We start from the raw sequence: 21,260 nt of genomic DNA on the forward strand, positions 1-21,260 counted from the left end.
TTGTATGCCCCAGGTATGAGATATGAAATCTGATCGAGGATGTTATTGTCTCTCGTGGGAAAAGTTTATGAAGCAGTGAAATTTCGAGAAAACTACCTTTAATTCATCCTGGACCACAGCCACCTCGGGTTGTCATTCATCTGCTGACTAATCAGGCAGTACAACTCCTCCAGTGCTAATTTAGCATTAGCTCACGGTGATACATAGATGGTTACTATCAGGATACAGCAGAGCTCTCTAATTGTCTTAAATGGTCTGCATTTCACTGCCAGATATTCCAAGTTGGAAGAACAGTATGTTCTGATGATTTTTGTAGCAGTATCAGTACAGTAGGTATTATGAATAAAGTCAAACAAAGATTATTTAAGAAAAGAGTTACAAAATAATAGGCTAATTAATAATAGGCTTTTTCACCCATATGACAAAGCTCAGTTGCATTTTTTTTCTTGAAATATATATAACTTCTTAGCATATCTCCATGTGTTGCTTTACAAAATATTATAGTGAAAAGTTGCATCCTTTCGTTTTTCACAAATTTGCCCTCGCTGGGAAACATTTGGACACCCCTGCTCTAAATATAATATCCAATACTTGAACGTTGCCAAGGTTTTCTATGGCAATGAAGTGTGTTTTCCCTGCAGGTGCTGTTGCAAAGAACTTTTTCACCAAATCCAAACTCCCAATACCAGAACTATCGCACATTTGGTAAGTGTTGTCAAGGATTTTTTTTTGCAATAATCATACATAACTGTCTGTTCTAAAGATATAAAAACACGTAAAAAGAGACAGCTCATTACTGCACGTAATGGAAGACACCTATAGCGCCTACCAAAACCGCTATTAAAACACATCCAAAAACCTCCAACAAGGTTTTATGGTTTTATATCAATGCTGGGACCACATAGTAACAGATACATTCATAATAACATGTAATGCAGTATTTTGCCGTTTTTGTGGTCCTTTTCAGGGTTCCCGGAACTTCCTAAGTGCATTGATTTTACATAGCAACATAGACGTTAACTTTTCCAAACTCAAAAATACAAACATAGCTGCAGTAGCAGCATCTCCAATATGTAGTGTTACCTTTCAGTAGTGGTCTGACACACTGCGGGCGAGTGTGTGGTGAACCTAGTCCTAGTCGGCTAGTAGCTAGCCGGTGTGGTGTGGTGTCAATACGCCAGTAATGTAGCTCGATCTGCGTACCAATGTTAATAATAGGAGTGTAACGATTTATTCACTACATTTATGCATCAAATTATATTCCTCCGATCATACATCAATATGTGTTTAGCAAGTTTCCATTCCTGGCGGCATATATTTGGTTTGGTTTGGTTTAGTTTATTTGAACATGAAGGTTACAATGGAATACATCTCATGAATCATTCTTTAACAGTTCCACATGTCCAAAAGGAGTAGGAAGAAGCAAAGCTTATTTACTCCTACCCCCCATCCAATCTACCTCTTGTACAGTACATGTTGTTCACTTCCTGCTTTCCATGTCATGTTTTCAGTGATAGGATAACACATAATAGATAACGGTGAGATAGCCCTCCCCCCGAAAAAGAAAGAACATTCATAATAATGATAATAATGATGACCATACTAAATAAATAAATAAGAACAAAGCTTTTTTTTTTTTTTAACACAACAAAGAAAATAAAAAAATAAATAAATAAATAAATAAAAAATAAAATTTCATTAATAAAAAAAATAAATAAATAAAATAAAATAACAAACCTGACAGAACAATCAGGACTCTTCTGCCTTGTATTTGGCAAACATCAACTGCTTGTATTGTTTTTTGAATTTGCTCATCTCTGTACATTGTTTGAGTTCTTTACTCAATCCGTTCCATAATTTAATTCCACACACGGAAATGCTGTGGGTTTTCAGCGTTGTTCTCGCATATAAATGTTTTAGGTTTAATTTTCCTCTAAGATCATATTTCTCCTCTCTGATTGAGAAATACTTAATTAGGTTTTTGGGTAACGCGTTATTATTACCTTTATACATTATTCTAGCGGTTTGAAAGTGTACTAAATCTGCGAATTTTAATATCTGTGATTTTAAAAATAGAGGGTTTGTATGTTCTCTATACTTGGCATTATGAATTATCCTCACAGATCTTTTTTGATATACAGTGAGTGAGTGAAGATTGCTTTTGTAATTATTTCCCCATATCTCCACACAATACGTTAGATATGGTAATACTAAGGAACAGTACAGAGTGTGGAGTGATTTTTGATCAAGAACATATTTTGCTTTATTCAATATAGAGATATTTCTCGCCACCTTTTGCTGTATATATTTAATATGAGATTTCCAACTCATTTTTTCATCTATTATAACCCCAAGGAATTTATATTCTTCCACTTTTTCAATATCCGTTCCATTAATTTGTATTTGGTCGTACGTGTCCTTTCTACTATTACCAAATAGCATTATTTTAGTTTTACTTAAATTCAGAGATAATCTGTTCTTGTCAAACCATGACTTTAATATGACCATTTCATCCTTGACCTTTTTAATGAGTTCTTGTGTGCTTTCACCAGAACAGAAAGCGGTGGTATCATCGGCGAATAAGACCAATTTTAATTTGTTTGTTACTTTGCAGATGTCGTTAATGTACAAGTTAAACAGTTTTGGTCCCAGTATGGACCCCTGTGGTACTCCACACGTATTGTGTAGACTCCCAGATGTATATTCTCCTAGCTTTACAAATTGTTTCCTCTTTGCTAGGTAGCTTTTAACCCAATTTAAGACCAAACCTCTAATTCCGTACCTTTCTAATTTTGAAATTAAAATAGTGTGATTAATTGTATCGAAAGCTTTTGTCAGATCCATGAATACTGCAGCTGCGCATCTTCTGTTGTCTATGGCAGTAGTGATTTCCTCCATGATTTCCATCAGTGCCATAGAAGTTGAAATGTTGGCTCTGTAACCATATTGACTGCTAGCAAAAATTCATTGTTATTAATAAATTTGTCCACCTATTATTAAATAGCTTCTCCACAATTTTCGAGAATTGTGGTAACAAGGAAACTGGTCGATAATTTGTAAATTGGTGTTTGTCTCCTTTTTTGAAAATTGGAACCACCTTGGCTGTTTTCATTTTGCTTGGAAATATTCCAGTCTGAAATGACAAGTTACTAATATATGTTAACGGGTCTGCGATCTCATTGATGACCCTTTTAATTGTTTCCATTTCGATTCCATGACAATCAGTTGATGTTTTTGCCTTAAAATGGTTAACAATGTCAGTGATCTCCTTTTTGGTTACAGCAGTGAGAAACATAGAATTAAGATTCCTATCAATAATATCAATCCCTTCATCAATTGTGTCTTGTTTTGGAATTTCTTCTTCCAGTTTTTGTCCAATATTTACAAAATATTCATTAAACATTTCAGCTACCGCATTCATGTCATTCCTGTAAGTGTTTCCAACCATGAAATAGGGAGGATAGTCTGCTTTCTTAACGTTGTTCTTTATAATACTATTTAAGATGCCCCAAGTTGCTCTCATGTTATTTTTGTTCTTATTTAGTACGTGACTATAATATTCCCTCTTACACACTCTCAAGATAGTTGTCAACTTGTTTTTGTAAGTCTTATACTTTTGTTCTGCTTCTTTAGTCTGTTGAATGATAAATGTCCTGTATAATGTGTTCTTCTTCTTACAGGCGTTTTTTAGTCCTTTTGTCATCCATGACTGCTGGTTTTTCTTTTGCTTCTTGGGCTTTTCTTGCCAGGGACAGTTCTTATCGTAGAGCTCCATATAAGTACCAAGGAAGCTGTCATATGCCTCGTCCACGTCTATTGCACTGTAGACACTCTCCCAACTTTGTTCTTCTAGTCCTATCTTGAAGGCACGGATGTTGTCCTCTGTACGCAATCTTTGAAAAGTCTTTTTTGCCTCCACCTGTTTTTTCTTATAATGTTCATTGTAGATTGTAAACACTGGAAGATGATCACTGATGTCACTAATTAGCAGGCCACTGATGGTGTTGTTATCAAAGTCATTGGTGAATATATTATCAATGAGGGTGGCACAGTGGTCTGTTATTCTACTTGGTCTAATGATTTTAGGATATAAACTCAAGCTATACATTGTATCTATAAAGTCATCTATTTCCTTGCACTTGTGTGAGTTCAAGAGGTCAATATTGAAGTCTCCACATATAAAAATAGTTTTTTGACCTATGTCTGTAAACGTTGTCTTAATCCAATCCTCAAACATTCCAATCTTTGACTTTGGAGTTCTGTACACACAACTTATTAACACATTTTTGCTTTTTTCTTTACAGATTTCAATTGTTATACATTCTAAAATGTTATCAATGACAAATGACATATTCTTTACCATTTTGTAGTTCAAATGTTTGTCCACGTATACGGCCACACCTCCTCCATTTGCATTGTTCCTGTTTGCACACGTCATTTCATATCCTTCCAGCTCGAAGTCCATTCCTTTGTTAGCATCAATCCAAGTTTCTGAGATTGCTATAACTTTGAAAGGTTCTTTGAATTGATTCAAATATTGTTTAATATTAGTAAAGTTTGCGTTCAAGCTTCTGATCTAAGCTTCTGTTCAAGCTATTGATCTAACATTGTTTAAAAAGGTAATCAATAGATTGAATCGATACTAGGAAATAAAGCATTGGCTTTAAGCACAGCAGGCTTTATTTGGATGTGTGTCTTGTTGCATTTTTAATGATAAAGACTCGATAAAGATGATAAAGACGTCTGTGTCTGTGATGTCATCGTCTTCCAGGTATGTAGTGGTGATGGGAGTTGTAGTGGACCTGTGAAATACAGTTGGTTTGCTTTTTCTTGTTTTGGTCAGTTAATCCACTTTATTCAGTATTCTTATTTAGATTCAAGATTCAAGAAACATTAATACCAATAAATTAAGCAACAAGAACAGAAGAGACATGAATACCAATGAATAAATAAATAAATAGAGTTATGAGTGTGTTGCGTGCAGCGTGTGTGAGTGCTTCGTTGAGAAGCCTGATGGCCTGTGGGTAAAAGCTGTTTGCCAGTCTTGTGGCCCTGGACTTCAAACTCCTGTAGCGTCTGCCTGACGGTAGGAGTGTGAATAATGAGTGTTGCGGATGTGTGCTGTCCTTGATGAGGTTGTGTGTTCTTCGTAGGACTCTAGTTTTATAAATGTCTTGCAGTGAGGGGAGGGCTGCCCCAACAATGTTCTGTGAGGTCTTGATCACCCGCTGGGGTGCCTTCCTATTACGTGTTGTACAGTTACCGTACCAAACAGTGATGGAGGCGGTAAGGACACTTTCGATAGTGCATCTGTAGAAGCAACTCAGGATTGTGGTGGACATGCCAAATTTCCTCAGTCTTCTCAGGAAGTACAGTCTCCTTTGGGACTTCTTCATAATTTGTTGGGTGTTGTGAGACCAGGTGAGGTCCTCGCTGATGTATGTGCCAAGGAACTTGAAGGTTTTCACCCTCTCCAACCTCAGTCTCATCAATAAACAGGGGTCTATGCGGCTCATTTTCCCTTGTTCTTGGGTCAATGATCATCTCTTTAGTCTTATCTGTATTGAGAAGGAGATTGTTAGCACGACACCAAGCTATGAGGTCCGCCACCTCTCTTCTGTATGACGTTTCAACACCACCAGTGATCAGGCCGATGACTGTAGTGACATCCGCAAATTTAATGATGCTGGTGTTGTTGTGGGAGGCCACGCAATCATAGGTGAAGAGCAGGTAGAGGAGCGGACTCAGCACACACCCCTGTGGGGTCCCAGTGCTCACAATTCTTGAGCTGGATGTGCGATTGTGGACTCTGACTGACTGGGGCCTGCCTGTGAGAAAGTTAAACACCCAGTTACAGAGGGAGGGTCACAGGCCAAGTGTGAGGAGCTTATCTGTGAGTTTGTGGGGGCTGACTGTGTTAAATGCAGAGCTATAGTCTATAAATAGCATTCTGACATATGTGTCCTGGCCCTGGAGGTGAGAAAGGGCTGTGTGGATGGCAGTGTTGACTGCATCATCAGTGGACCGGTTCTGGCGGTATGCAAACTGTAGAGGGTCCACAGTGGCCGGGATGCTCTTTTTGATGTGGGTCATGACTATTCTTTCAAAGCACTTCATAACAATAGGAGTGAGTGCTATAGGGCGATAGTCATTCAAGCAGGTCACGTTGCTCTTCTTGGGTACGGGCACTATGGTGGTGGACTTAAAGCAGGTCGGTACAGATGCTTGTGCAAGCGACAGGTTAAATATGTCAGCAAGCACATCAGCTAGCTCTGATGAGCAAACCTGAAGTGCACGGCCTGAGATGTTGTCTGGGCCTGCTGCTTTTCGTGGGTTTGTTTTGTTCAGAACCCTGCGCACATCAGCTGATGTCACCATGAGAGGTGAGTCCTGTGTGCTCCCCAAGTCCAGCCACCCTCTCTGCTCATCAGGAGTTTGGGTGTCATTCAGCTTGTCTGGAAGTGTGGTTTGGCTGGACGTGGCTACGCTACTCCGCTGTCGATACTCTGTGATGTGCTGAAGCCCCGCCCACATGCGCCGAGGGTCTGAGGTGGAATAGTAGCCCTCCAGCTTCTGTCTGTACTGTCTTTTGGCCTCTTGTATGGACCTCCTCAGGTCATATCTGGCCTTTTTGTAGTCCTCAGCGGTGCCCATGACAAATGCAGATGAACGAGCACGTAGCTTAGCCCTTACATCACAGTTCATCTAGGGTTTTTGATTAGGGTATTTTCTGTAATACTTGGTGGTGGTAACAGTCTCTATACATGTGCTAATGTAGCCAGTAACAGCAGAAGCATATTCATCCAAATCAACAGTACAATCTTCCCTCCCCGCTGCAGTTTTAAACACATCCCAGTTTGTGCAGCCAAAGCAGTCCTGAAGTACTTGATCAGTTTCTTCATTCCACACTTTAACTGCTGTACTTACAGGGGGAGCTTGCTTGAGGAGTTGTCTGTAGGTTGGATACAGGAATATGAAGATGTTGTCGGCTTTTACAAAATGGGGTCTTGGAACAGCCGTCAAAGCAGCTTTCATGTTGCTGTAGACTTGGCCCAGGATGTTATTTTCCCTCGTGGGAAAGCTCACATGCTGGTAATATTTGAGGAGAACAGTCCTGAGGTTGCAGTGTTTGAAATCGCCAGATATAATGAATGCAGCGTCCGGGTGTTTGGTCTCTTGTTTATCAATGATGTCATGCAGGAGGCCCAGTGCGGTAGCAGTGTTAGCTCGTGGTGGAATGTAGACACTGTTAAAACAGCGCTGGACTCACGAAGCAAATAAAAAGGTCTACATTTCAACATCAGCAGCTCAATGTCTGGTGAGCTGCGTTTTTTGATCGTCTGTACATCTGTGCACCACCGTTTGTTTACGTAAACACAGACGCCGCCACCTCTGTGTTTACCCGACGCCGACGTACGATCTCCCCGTAAGCAGCAAATGTTTCCAAGTGGATCGCCGAGTCCGGTATATCCTCCGTCAGCCAGGTTTCCGTGAAGGTGAGCACACAGCACTCTCTGATCTCACGCTGATTTGTAATCCTTGCTCATTTACCTCATATGTCTCCTTTTAAGTGACATTTATGGGGACAATATACAAAGTAAGGATGTTTTGGACGCCTCTTGCCGAAAGCTTCCCGGTCCAGCAGCAGTGACGCTTAGTGACGTCATCATCCAGCGCGGCGTGCCCAGATCAAAACAAATGCTTACGTACGCAGAAGCAATAAATGGCGCGCACTTGCTTGTGCTGGGGAGGAAGGAGAAGAGAGGAAAGGCTGGGAAACCGCAATTTTTGATGACCGTTTATTCGTTTTGTCCGACATTTACACTGGTGTTTCTTATGTATTCTTCTTTTGCATTACCGCATTTCCTTATACTGCTGCACGCCATCTGCCATCAATTCACTTGCAAAGTATCTGTTTGCGCTCTGTTTGGTCGCACCATTATCAAAACTTATCATAAACCCACCACACCACGGTATCCTGTTCAGTGTCTCTGTTGAGAGCGTCATCAAGACAGAGGATCCGTCCCGATCTTCTCGGCGGCTCAAGGCTCAAAGGTTCAAGGAGGCCACATTACTTGCTAGTTGCTGCACTGTTCTTTCAAATGGCTGCTTTGATCAGGAGTATTATCAGCACAAAAAAAGCCCCTGCTGCCTCGGTGAGAAAGTTTCAACACCTAATTAATGATACCATACCACATTCATTTGCTGAGGAATTTGCATAACGCAAATGCAAACCTTAGGGTGCAAAGTGCAGGTTTAGATTGTACTATTTAAAGTAAGTAATTCATCATGGCATGCTATACTGTGCCAACCTCAATTTATTCTTATGTATGTCAGCATTATTAATAATTTATACCTGATTCCCTTACAAGGAAAAACGGGGAATCTAGGAAACTTCACTTGCACTGTCCAGTATTCAGGTATTTATTTCACAGTCCCGCTGGTTAAATTTTTGGCTAAAGAGTTACTGAACCGATTTAAAGTTACTGAATCATTTCAGATTGTATCGTTTGTAAATGAACCAAGATTGTTCTTGAATCGTATCGGCAAACCACAAATCGTGATACGAATCGAATCGTTAATACTACACCTCTAGTTAATACTAATGATAACAATGCCACTGTAGCTTGGGTGATATGCATGTCATATTATATGTAAGTGGAGCATTGTTGGTGCTTTTTGGACTAATTTTCAGAATATAGGCCGGAAAAAGTGTTTCCCATCACATGCATTCTTAGCTGCATCTTTTTAGCTGTTTTTATATCTTTAGAACGCACAGAAAAAATAAAGACATATGTATGTATTCGTGTCTTACATACTGTAAAGCTTGTGGATGATGGGCAAAATTCCAAAAAAGTGCAGTTTTCCTTTAAGTATGATCAAACAAATATTCTCTTAGCTATGTGCTACCACCAACAATGCTGACTAATAGGGTAAACATGATGCAATACTCGTGCCATTAATGTTTTTATAATTAAAAAAAATAATAATTTAAAATAAATAAATAAATAAAAATCTAATATATTTTTTCAGTTTAAAAAAATAACATTCAAACCACTTGCTTTACATTTTAGTCCAAATAAAATAGAAATATATAAGGTTGCTAACATATATGGTAATAACGTAAACATGATGCAATACACATGACAGAAAAACTTTACTGAAGTATTTAACAATGTACTCACGTCATTATTGATCAATCCTCATCCTCAAATCCATCAAGTCCTCATCTTCTGTATCCCAAATGAACAGCGGGGCAAGTTCTCCATCAAACACACCAGGTTACCTCTCGTCATTGTCAGAGTCAGCCTCGTTGCCGTGCGGCTCCTCAGAAATTATGCTGGCTTTTGCGAAAGCTCGAATAAAAGTGCAAGCAGACACGTTAGCCCAAGCATCCACAATCCATTCATAAATCACAATCCATTGTGGCGTAACTCACCCGGCACTGCCTCCCAGTCTTAGTAAAGCTGTGTTCGCCATCTGTCATCCATCGCTCCCACGCCGTTTGCAACTTCACTTTGAACGCCCTGTAACACCGATGTTCAGCGGTTGGGGTTCCTTTGTCAAGCCTCCCGGAATGATGACAAGCTCCGAGTTCATTTGCTGCACTTGGTTTTTCACAGCGGTTGTGAGATGGGCGCTCATGGAGTCACAGATCAACAGGGACGGTGACGCGTAGACAAAAAAAACATCCGGTCTTTTTACATACACGTCACTCAGCCATTTTCTCCTCGTCCATCCAGCCCTCTTGATTGGTCTTAACGATGACTGGAAACTTTTCTTTAGGCAGCATCTTCCTCTCAAAAAACACCATAAGTGGCAGTTTCAGTCCGTTACCATGGCAACCAAGCACAACAGTAAAAGCTGACTTCTCGTGCCCCGTTGTGTGTAGCGCTACTGTGCTGATCCCCTTCTTCTCTACAGTGTGGTCCACCGGGATGTCGAAAGTGAGCGGCACGTCGTCCATGTTGGTGATGTGGTTGGGCTGGATGTGTTTGTCTGCAATTTTTTTTATGCAGTAGGAGTCGCTGCGCCATGGTAGTCCTTGCCTGGATGGATAGATGGCGCCGTTTCGTTGATCTTGAATTCTCTTGTGGCTGCTCGATTTCCATGTTCCTCCATGTAACTGATAGCTTGTGCAGTTTTAACTCTGCTTCATAAGCCTGTCTCTTTGTAGGTGGCATTTTCGAGGGTCCTTAGCCAAACCGATGTTGTTTTGCACAATGCACAAACTGGCACTATGTACTACCTACTGGGGGCATGCCTTTAGCATCGTCTTTCACGCTCACCCTTCCCCCTTTAATGTCCGCATGCTGTCCTCAGTCACATCTGCCTTTCCTCTATATACTGTAAGTCGCGTGTTGGCAGGAAATGCTTCCAGTCAGTCAAGCGGAGCGCTCATCAAAGTCATACAACAAAATTAACAGATTTTGGAACTATTATAAGTCCATTTTGGAGAAAATTTAAGACTTTTAAGTGCGCCTTATGGTCGTGAATATACGGTACTTTGCAATTTTAGCTTCTGTTAAATTTTGTTTTGAGGCAAAGATTAATCATGGTGTAGATGTGGCTATATGGCGTTTTAGCAGCGTGTATCTTAGCTTGTTCCGTCTTAAAAGTCTATAAACAAAAAAATGTAGCTTTTTTTTTCATTTCACTACATCGGGGTCGGCAACCTTGACAAAATAGTCTGGAGCCGCAAAACATAACTGTAAATGAACATCTTATAAACTTTTAAAAGTTTGAATCTTTATCGATTTTACCAGTTATAACAACAGAATGCAACAAGTATTAGTGCAGTGTGCATGTGTAATGGATTCCAACCAGTAGGGTTATGATAGTATCATCTTGGTTTCCTCACTACCTGACACCTGAAGAAATGTGCAATTGACAGACTGTTTCTTTTAGCTCTCTGGCTATGGCGACAAACAGCTGAGACCAGCGACAACGGTGAGCGACGTGCTCACATCCACAGCCAATTACGAGTCTCCCACGGTTTTGATTTGAAGGGAATTTTGGGGTATCAGAGTAGTTCAGGAGGAGAAAAAGCGGTGTTGATCGAGTTGATCAAGAACTAGTATCAGATCTTGCTACTATCGGAGATAAACTTACATAAATGTGTAAACTAATGTAAACTTACCTGATATGTTTACTCTGGCACCAACAAGTTCCCATGCCGCTGCTTTTCTCTTTGTATTTCTAATTAAATTTTTAGAAATGTCAAATAGGAAATCTGCAAGTATTTTTTCCCTCCATGTTTACCTGCGATGGCGTCCTGAAAGCATCCTGTCCGCTTATATAGTCAATGAAACTCCTGCTGATTGGTCTTTGTCTGTGCGACAGCGATGAAAAGTTGAACATTTTTCAACTTTCTGGGATTGCGGCGCAAGCCGGCATGTGCGCGATGACATGCACAAGCATAAAATTGAACACGTATGGATTTCGTGTGTCGCTTGGCTGGAGAGAGACTTGCAATAATCACAGGTTCCATTTCAAAAGAATGGACGAGAGCGACGTGGATGAATTCTGCTGTCTACCAAAAAATCCAACCAGTTATTAGGTTTAGGGGGCAATCACTTTATCACACTGGGCCATGTAGCTTTGGATTTTTTTCCCCTTAATATTAAAAAGTTTCAATAAAAAACTTCATTTTGTGTCCAGTTGTGTTGTCATTGACTAATATTTACATTTGTTTGAAACTTTTAAGTGTAACAAACAGGCAAAAAAAAAAGAAATCAGGCAGGGGGCAAACGCTTTTTCACTGTATGACACTGTATGACACTCAATCTACTTTGAAATAAATTACATCTTTTCAGAAAGTGTTGGGCGTATTTTGTTGTTGCTTTCTCATATTATCACAATCAGAAGCATCACTGGCAGAGAAGACATGGGCATTTGTCCGTGCAGAATAAAAAGATTCATTTTCTTCTGAGATGTTTCTTTTTGGGAAGATATATTGATAGTTAGTTTACCGTTGTGGCGTGGAGGGTGTGGGTAGGGGTGCTGTCTGTCACATCTCAAAGCAGGGAGGCAAACACCGGCCTCACATCCCTTCCTCACGCTCATGCAATCGCCTCTGTTTCATTGTCCCATCACTAGTAATGGAAATAATCTGTTCCAGGGTCAAACTATCCTATTTTAGGAACTCTACAGGCAATGTTTCAGATACAGTATGTAAACATTCTGTCACACAAGTGTAAAAATACAGTAATTGTTGGTGTCTCATGTAGGATGACAGCACAATTAAAAAGAACAATAATGGAATTGTCATCTCAATTTGAATCTCTTTGTAACTGCTGCTCTTTAGGGAATTGAGTGACATGGACCGAGACGGCGCCCTCACCTTCTCTGAGTTCTGCACCGCTTTCCATTTGATTGTGGCCCGCAAGAACGGCTTCCCTCTCCCGGAGAGCCTGCCGCCGAGCCTGCGTCCGGGATGTGCGCCGCAAGACAAGGACGCCCCTCAAGTAGGAGATGATGTCACATCATTCTGTCACCTTTCCAGCTCGCATGCGGTTGAAATGGATTTTATTTGCTTTATTTATGTAGCACACACAGCCTCTTCTGGTTTTTGGGGACAGCAACGCGGGACTGAATAAGATGGTAAACCTCCACAGCAGGGGTGTCCAAACCTTTTCCCCTCGACGAGGGCCACATAGTGAAAAATTATATTGCCACTTTTGACATTTTATAAAGCAACACATGTAGAAAAAAAGCGTATTTTTAATATCAGCTTCACTCTTTGCTCTTTTTTCCCCATGTTTGTTTTTTTTCCATATATTTCAACTTTCTTCTTAACAATGTTCGTACATTTTCTTCTCATAATATTATGACTTTATTCCTACAATTTGACCTTAATTCCACAATATTATAACTTTTACCCCAACCTAATTTTCCAAAAAAAGACAACTTTATTTTGTTTCTCATAATATTACGTCTGGCCGCACGATGGTCTAGTGGTTAGCATGTTGGCCAACACAGGAACAGCCTGGAGATCGGGAAGACCTTGGTTCGATTCTCCCTTGGGCATTTCTGTGTGGAGTTTGCATGTTCTCCCCGTGCGTGTGTGGGTTTTCTTCGGGTACTCCGGTTTCCTCCCACATTCCAAAAACATACATGTTAGGTTAATTGGTGACTCTAAATTGTCCATAGGTATGAATGTGAGTGTGAATGGTTGTTTGTCTATATGTGCCCTGCCATTGGCTGGCCACCAGTCCAGGGTGTACCCCGCCTGTCGCCTGAAGTCAGCTGGGATGCATGCCCCCGCGACCCTAATGAGGTATAGAAAATGGATGGATGGATAATATTACGTCTAAAAAATAATAGATTAAAAAAAAAAAATTTCATCCTTATGCTACTAAAGTGACATTATGTTTCATCATAATATGATGATTTTATCCTCGTAAAGTTTTGACTTTTCTCGTTTGAATATTACTTTTTTTGTTAATATTTTTCACTTTATTCTCGTAAAATTACTGCTGTTTTTTCTGTTTTTTTATTTTCAACTATTTCAACTTTGTTCTTATAAATTTTCTTCTCATAATATTATAATTTTATGCCCATAATATTATAACTTTTTCACCAACCTACCTTTCTATGAATAGCAACTTTATTTTGTTTTGTTTATTTCTCATAATATTATGATGATCTTTTTCTGTAATATTTCAACATCATGCTACTAAATTAATATTTTTCCTCCTAATATTACAATGTTATTCTCATAAAATTATGACTGTCTCTTGTTAGAAAACATTTTTTTTTAATTTTCATGATGTTACGACTTTTAAAAAACACTTTATTTATTCTTCGAGGGAAAGGCTTCTTGAGACGTCATCTGTACTTCTGCGAAGAAGGTGTCGGACGTTTCGCTCCTCATCCGAAGAGCTTCGTCAGCGAACTAATAAGTGCTGGTAGCCTAGGCCTTAAATACAGTAAGAGTGGGCGGAATTGGTGTGCCAACCCCCTCCTCCTGTTGGTTCCTTACACTAAGCCTGGGCGGAGTAGTGGTATAATCCTCTCCTGCCATTAGCACCTCCGATAAAAGAGAAGTGTCGCTCCCTGAGTTGGGTATGAACGACTCTGATACTGGCTCGTTAGCATATATTGTTCTGGCTCGGCCCTGGCTGCACCTCATTTGCAAGACTAAGAGCTGTGGGTTTTGGTCTCAGTAACCTGCTGAACACAGGGTCCAAATTAAACCTCAAACCACCATTCTGATTCAATGATGGTTCAATGATTCTGTTGTTTGACAAAAATAGCTTCCTTTACTCCTCTTTTAAACCATCTGTTTTCTTTGGCCAAAATCTTTACATCGCTGTCCTCAAAAGAGTGATTGGTTGCTTTAAGGTGTAGATGTACTGCTGATTGAGGACCACTAGAATTGTCCCTGCGATGTTGATAAAGCCTTTTTTGGAGCATTTGCTTAGTTTCCCCAATGTAGTGCTCTTTATGTGCTGACCACATCTGCCAATTATTGGAAATTTGCCTTAACACTACATATTTTCAGTTTAGAGGGAAATTTTACAGACAAATTCATGGTTGTGCTATGGGCTCACCAGTCTCACCCATAGTGGCGAATCTGTACATGGAAGAGATGGAGAAACAGGCTCTCACATCCTTCTCAGGGACAAAACCAAGGCACTGGTTTAGATACGTGGATGACACCTTTGTCATAATCAAAAAACAAGAAATTCAGTCTTTCACAGATCATATCAATGCGGTGGACACCAATATCAAATTTACTCACAAGGACACTAAAGAGAACCAACTAGCCTTCTTAGACTGCAAGGTAATTATAGGAGAGGACAGACAGCTGACAGACAGAGGTCTTTAGAAAGGCCACACACACTGACCAATACCTGCTTTTTGAATCAAACCATCCACTACAACATAAACTAGGGGTTATTAGGACCCTCCGACATAGAGCGGAACAAATACCAACTAGTGCTGAGGGAAGGAAAAAGGAGACACAACATGTCCAGAGAGCGCTCTCAACCTGTGGGTACCCACGGTGGGCTTTTAACAAATGTCAAAAGAAGAGAGTAGGGAAAGAAACCCAAAAGCCCACAGAAGCAAAAAAGAGAGGAGTGGTAGTCCCTTATGTAGCGGGGGTCTCCGAAAAACTCCAGAGGATCTTATGGCAACACAAAATTCCTACCTATTTCAAACCAGTAACCCTGAGACAAAAATTTGTGCATCGTAAAGACAAGGCTCCAAACCAAAAACAGAGCAATGTGGTCTATTCCATCCACTGTAAAGATGAGGAATGCAAAGAGCACTACATTGGGGAAACTAAGCAAATGCTCCAAAAAAGGCTTTATCAACATCGCAGGGACAATTCGAGTGGTCCTCAATCAGCAGTACATCTACACCTTAAAGCAACCAATCACTCTTTTGAGGACAGCGAGGTAAAGATTTTGGCCAAAGAAAACAGATGGTTTGAAAGAGGAGTAAAGGAAGCTATTTTTGTCAAACAACAGAACCCATCATTGAATCGGAATGGTGGTTTGAGGTTTAATTTGGACCCTGTGTTCAGCAGGTTACTGAGACCAAAATCCACAGCTCTTAGTCTTGCAAATGAGGTGAAGCCAGGGCCGAGCCAGAACAATATATGCTAACGAGCCAGTATCAGAGTCGTTCATACCCAACTCAGGGAGCGACACTTCTCTTTTATCAGAGGTGCTAATGGCAGGAGAGGATTATACCACTACTCCGCCCAGGCTTAGTGTAAGGAACCAATAGAAGGAGGGTGTTGGCACACCAATTCCGCCCACTCTTACTATATTTAAGGCCTAGGCTACCAGCACTTATTAGTTTGCTGACGAAGCTCTTCGGATAAGGAGCGAAACGTCCGACACCTTCTTCACAGAAGTACAGATGACGTCTCAAGAAGCCTTTCCCTCGATGGACAACTCCTGTACGACTGAGAGCCTACACAGACGCTTTATTTATTCTTATTTATCTTTTTTTATTTCAACTTTATTCTACTAAAATTATTTCATTTTTTCCTCATATTACAATGTTGTTGTTGTAAATTTGTGACTTTTTTCCTTTTTAGAATACGACTTTTTTCTCTTAATATTTTGACTTTATTCTCATAAAATTACGGCTATTTTTGCAATTCTTTTTTATTTTCCAAGTATTTCTACTTGTACTTGTACTACTTTCTTTTTCTCCTTGTAAAATAACAAAATTCCCATAATAGTGTGATTTCATTCTTGTAAAATTGCAGCTTTTTTTCATTTCTGCTGTTATTTTTTTCCTTTTTTTTCAATTTTCTTCTTGTAATTTTTTTTTTGTAATTGTTTATTCCCATTATATTTTGGCTTTATTCCCGTAATATGACTTTTTCCGCAACCTTACATTTAAAAAATTGCAACTTTTGTTGTTTTTTTTCCTCAGAAATTATGACTTAAAAAAATTTTCATATGTTATATTTCAACTTTATGCTACTCAAATGATGTTATATTTCCTCCTAATATTACGTTATTGTCGTAAAATGACTTTTTCTTGTTAGACTACTTTTTACGACTTTTTTCTCTTAATAAATTTCTCTTAATAAATGTATTCTTGTAAAATGACTACTGATTTTTCCAATTTTTGCTGCTGTTTTTGCTTACTTTTAGTTTTCTTGTTAAATTTTACTTTTAGAATGTGCCGGAGGCAATAGAAAAAGCAGCTGCAGGCTGGAAATGGCTGCCAGGTTGTACGTGGGACACCCCTGCTCCAGCAAGCATGGTAGTTCATGTGGAGTTCCACATTGGTGCCTACAGAGGGCGCTAATCAGCTTAATATAGGCTAGCTGGGACTTGACATCTTTGTTGTGTGTGGTTGTTGGTTCAGAGCGCAACAGTGAGCGTGGCCAAGGCTCAGCAGGATGTGGAAGAGGAAAGCCGTAAAGCAGGTAAGAGGTCAAAGGTTGAAAAGTGAAATGATGCTAAATTATGCTGATGCTTCTTTTTTCTGCATCTCCAGTATGCTCTTTCAGGAGCGTGGTGGCGTTGCAGGAAGGAGCAACTCTGCAAACTGGTGCTTTTTGTGGGAGGCCAGGTGATGAGCCAAAACGATGAAGACAAAACATCACACATTTATGTGTTGTCTCGTTATAAGATTTTGCAGTCAAGTGTTTCTTTCCCACAGGGCCGCCATCTATTTGTGGCAGTCACGTTTGCATAATCGAGCATGACGCCTTTGCAAAATGTGAGCAAAGAAACATGAAAGGCAAAAGAAATATGTTTAAAAATATGTTTAGAAATTCTACCAAGCCATCTTCTGTCGCTTCTCGCTAACTATAGTGACAAAGTGGCTAAGTTGGTAACACTGATTGCTCCTGTTATGTCGTCTTCTTTCCTGGCAGAGTAGGTGCCTTATATCAAAAACGTGTTTATGATAGATACTTTATTAATCTCCAAGAGACATTCACATTTCCAGCCGCTCTGCAAAAATGTCATAATGAACGTAATCACTTAATGACAAAACAACCAAGGAAAGACATGAGAGATAAGAAAAATAAGAAAATAGAATAAGAATAAATACACAACAGATCATGTCAAATTTGCAATAATACATAATAAATAATAATAATCACCCTCACTAGGGGGTATGCTGGAGCCTATCCCAGCTGACTTTGGGTACACCCTGGACTGGTCGCCAGCTGATCAGAGGGCACATAGAGACAAACAATCATTCATGCTCACATTCATACTGGACAATGTACAGTTGCCAGTTAACCTAACATGGTGTTTTTTGCAATGCGGGAGGAAACTGGAGTATCTGGAGATTTTAACATGTAGTTGATATACAGTATATAATATACTATAAAAATGATACTGTATACCAGGGGTCTCAAACTCAATTTACCTGAGGGCCGCTGGAGGGAGGGTATGGGTGGGGCTGTGCCGCATGAAGTATTGGGAATAGGGCTGGGAATCTCAGGGCTCACGATAGCAATAATATCTCGATACAGTGATAGGGTAAACCAAAAAAATTAATTTCATAGTTTGTATTTCACTGCTTTGAGCTGGGATAGTTTCCAGCTTACCCGTGAACCTAATCAAGACAAGCGATAGAAAATGGGTGGAATTTTTCCAGCATATTTTAACCAGAATACAAGCAGCAATGGTGCAAAAAGAATGAGGCTGTTTTAGTGCAGCTTAAGCGTAAACAGGATTTTAGTTTAGGTGTCTGTAAAACTGTAAAGCTACTTTAAACTCACAAAACACAATATCTCATGTTTCTCAAGTAGGTCAACTCTATAAAGTAGAAGCACAATAAAAAATTAATATTTTTCATAACATTTACACTACTGTTCCATGTCAGTAGAAGGCCATAAAATATGACCCAGCGGGCCACAAGTTTGAGACCCCTGCTGTATACAATAAGATCATAAAAATAATATAACATTAAGGTAATATATAACAAAATTTGTAATAAAAGCTATAATAAAAATAATATATAATACATGTAATATAGAACAGTGAACATAATACTAAAATACTGTATATGTACAGTATATGTATGTATATAAGTATTATAGTATTTAATTTGCATTACATGTGTATTATTATACTTGATTTACAGTAGCATTCTAAAGTTAAGGCGCACTCTCTGGTTGAATAGCATGACAAAGTGTGTGTAAACTTACTGTGTGTAATTCATATTAAACACACTGCAGCGGTAAAAAGATGGATGTTGACATTTGTGTTTGTGAAAGGGAGTTGCTGCGTGGCGGCTGACAAAAGTGTGTCGTTTTCCTCCTCACAGGGCCTTCCTCTCAGGACCTCGACCCGCACACCAAGACCAAAACCCGACCCAGGTTTTGATTTTGAAGGGCAGAAAGAATTGAATACGACGGCACAGTAAGGCTTAGAATGAATGTGATCTGGCCTGCAGGTCGTTCTCCAGCACGTCCATTGAAGACGCCATGAGGAAGGTGGAGGAGCCTCCCACGCCGCCTCCTCGACCCCAAAAGAGCCACTCCAGAGCCTCATCGCTGGACCTCAACAAGCTCTTCCAGCAGGGGGCGCCAGGTGACATTCTTTGGGAAAACACCTTTCCACCTAAACCACCATTACATGATCGATCGCAAAAGTAGTTTGGGTTGACTGCGTAAATAATGTAAATTTATAGATGTCACATGACATCTGTCAGCTCACATTAAGCTCCCCTCCTGATTAGCTATTGGCAAAAATGAAGTGGTAAATAGATGTCGCATGCTATGCAACGGTCATTTTTATTATTCCAATTGTAGATAAACTAACTCAGCGGTAAGATGCCTATATCTATAACAAAAGTTATCCGTTCAATTGTAGCGGCTTGTTATGTAGAAAAAAAGTGAATTGTTTGATGGCTTTGCGCATCCTGAACTTCACTATAGAAGCGTGTATTTTCTGCACTTAACTTTAGAACTTCTTCCGCAACCTAATCTTCCAAAAATTACAACTTTGTTGATTTTTTTGTGTGTTTTTCATACTGTTAAAACTTTAAACTAAGGAAGCTCTGATCGATCGGCCATCAATCAGTATTAGCCGATTTCTGTGAAAAATTATGTGATCGGCATATGCCAATAAATGCCTTTCAATGCCGATCACAAAAGCCAATATCCTGTTGCTAGTACAATTGCAGCCGCAGCGATTCTTTCATGCAGTGTAGTGTCTTGCCCTAACTAATGTCTTTGGCAGCGTCGTCCTCCCACTTTCCTTCAAAACAAAAACAGTCATGTCTGCCATGTGGAATTAACTGCCAACACGTGCCACAAAAACTATCTTGCAGGGGTAGCACGTTAAAAAGGCTCAATTTAATACGGCATTAGAAGAACAAACACTTGACGGAGTATGGTGAGTTTTCATGGCTCACAGTGTGATCATCAGTCAAATGGTAGCTAACTCAGTCATGTGGCCAACACTCACCGTATGTGCATGACAGTCAGAAGGCTAAGCTAATAACCCAAAAAATAATTGAAGTCGTGGGACGGGATGAGCAGCCTCTCTCAGTGTGGAAGACAGTGGGTTCGCCGACTGCTCTCTCACATAGCTGGAAGTCCTGCTAGAGCTTAAGAAGGCATTTCACTCATGACATATGTTCTCCTCAAACAGTAAGTCAAATATGTTTTTTGTCTAAGTGAAGTTGATTTTATGGTTCCGTTTTTCATATCATATAACCAGTGGCAGGATGCAGCCAGAAATTCTGGGTCTCATGAAAAAAATCACGTTGCCCCCGCTACCTTATTAATGAATACACCCCTACTTTAAACAAATAACGTTTTTTTTAGTATTTCAACTTTATGCTACTAAAATGACGTTATTTTTTTCCTCATAATATTATCTTAGTAATTATGACTTTTTCTTGATAGAGTGTAACATTTTTCAAAATATTTTTACTTTGTTATTGTAAATTTACTGCTTATTTATCTATTTTTTTTTAAGTTTTCTTGTTAGAATATATTTTTTAGAATGTGCCGTGGACCAATAAACAACAGTGGGCTGCACTTTGGACACCCTGTTCTAGAAGTTGTTGACGCCACTTTTTTCTAAGCTGACATGAAGGTAGGACTTTTCCTAAGATTGAATTTACTTTTCTGGATTTTTGAAGGGCTAAAAAGTGGATGGCTGCCTCCTCCTCCTCCTCCTCCTGCACTCCCTCCTAGACCATCCAGCTCACAGGTGAGTCAGTTTGGATGTCAATGTCTACTTTGTATAATCACATGATTTCTTGTCTTTAAAGCTTATTTAACAACAGAATACGAAGTTATTGACTCACAGGTGTTGGTTTCAATTTGTGCATTGTGTGCATGCGACATCATGTTGCCTGGGCTCCATGTAAGTGTACACTGATGTTAAAAATAACGTACACGTCATTGTATATATAATAATCACTATATCGATGGGGGGGGGCATGTTTTTGTGGACATGACCTGAAATCGGAGGGCCCTGCTGCTCATTGAGAAGAGCGATACATGCTTTCATGTTAGAGCAGGGGTGTCCAAACTTTTTCCAGCAACATACTGAAAAATGAAATATGCTCAAATGTTATATATGTTTCAAGGAAAAAGTGCATCTCAGCTTTATCATATAGGTGAAAAAGCCTATTATTAATATAAACTTCACTCTTTGCTCTTGTTTTGCCATTCTTGGTTTTTATTTTTATTTTCCAGATGTTTCAACTTTCTTCTTAAATAATCTTCGTAAAATTTTATTTTCATAATACATTCGTCCCTTGCTTGGTTCTAACAGCGCTTCTTTACTATATTGCCATTTTTAAAA

At 39.6% G+C, this 21,260-nt stretch overlaps 1 protein-coding gene across 11 annotated transcripts in view; it reads left to right on the forward strand.

Moving 5' to 3' along the window:
- The window catches only part of reps2 (RALBP1 associated Eps domain containing 2), an 82,639-nt gene that overhangs the window by 24,930 nt on the left and 36,449 nt on the right, over positions 1-21,260 (forward strand). For 6 of the 11 annotated variants that reach the window (XR_008572679.1, XR_008572678.1, XM_054789440.1 and 3 more), the window contains 10 exons: positions 642-705; positions 12,308-12,467; positions 12,550-12,603; positions 16,651-16,737; positions 16,843-16,903; positions 16,975-17,049; positions 17,140-17,199; positions 18,763-18,814; positions 18,892-19,028; positions 20,590-20,660. Coding sequence is in view for 9 of the 11 variants with exons in the window: in XM_054789440.1 (XP_054645415.1) it covers positions 642-705; positions 12,308-12,467; positions 12,550-12,603; positions 16,651-16,737; positions 16,843-16,903; positions 16,975-17,049; positions 17,140-17,199; positions 18,763-18,814; positions 18,892-19,028; positions 20,590-20,660 (821 nt within the window). In the remaining 2 variants the exon portion in view is untranslated. The remainder of the gene's footprint in view (positions 1-641; positions 706-12,307; positions 12,468-12,549; positions 12,604-16,650; positions 16,738-16,842; positions 16,904-16,974; positions 17,050-17,139; positions 17,200-18,762; positions 18,815-18,891; positions 19,029-20,589; positions 20,661-21,260) is intronic. The other 5 variants (XM_054789444.1, XM_054789439.1, XM_054789441.1 and 2 more) reach the window with 4 other exon arrangements.

Source organism: Dunckerocampus dactyliophorus, chromosome 10 (genome assembly GCF_027744805.1).
Source record: "Dunckerocampus dactyliophorus isolate RoL2022-P2 chromosome 10, RoL_Ddac_1.1, whole genome shotgun sequence".
NCBI lineage: Eukaryota > Metazoa > Chordata > Actinopteri > Syngnathiformes > Syngnathidae > Dunckerocampus > Dunckerocampus dactyliophorus.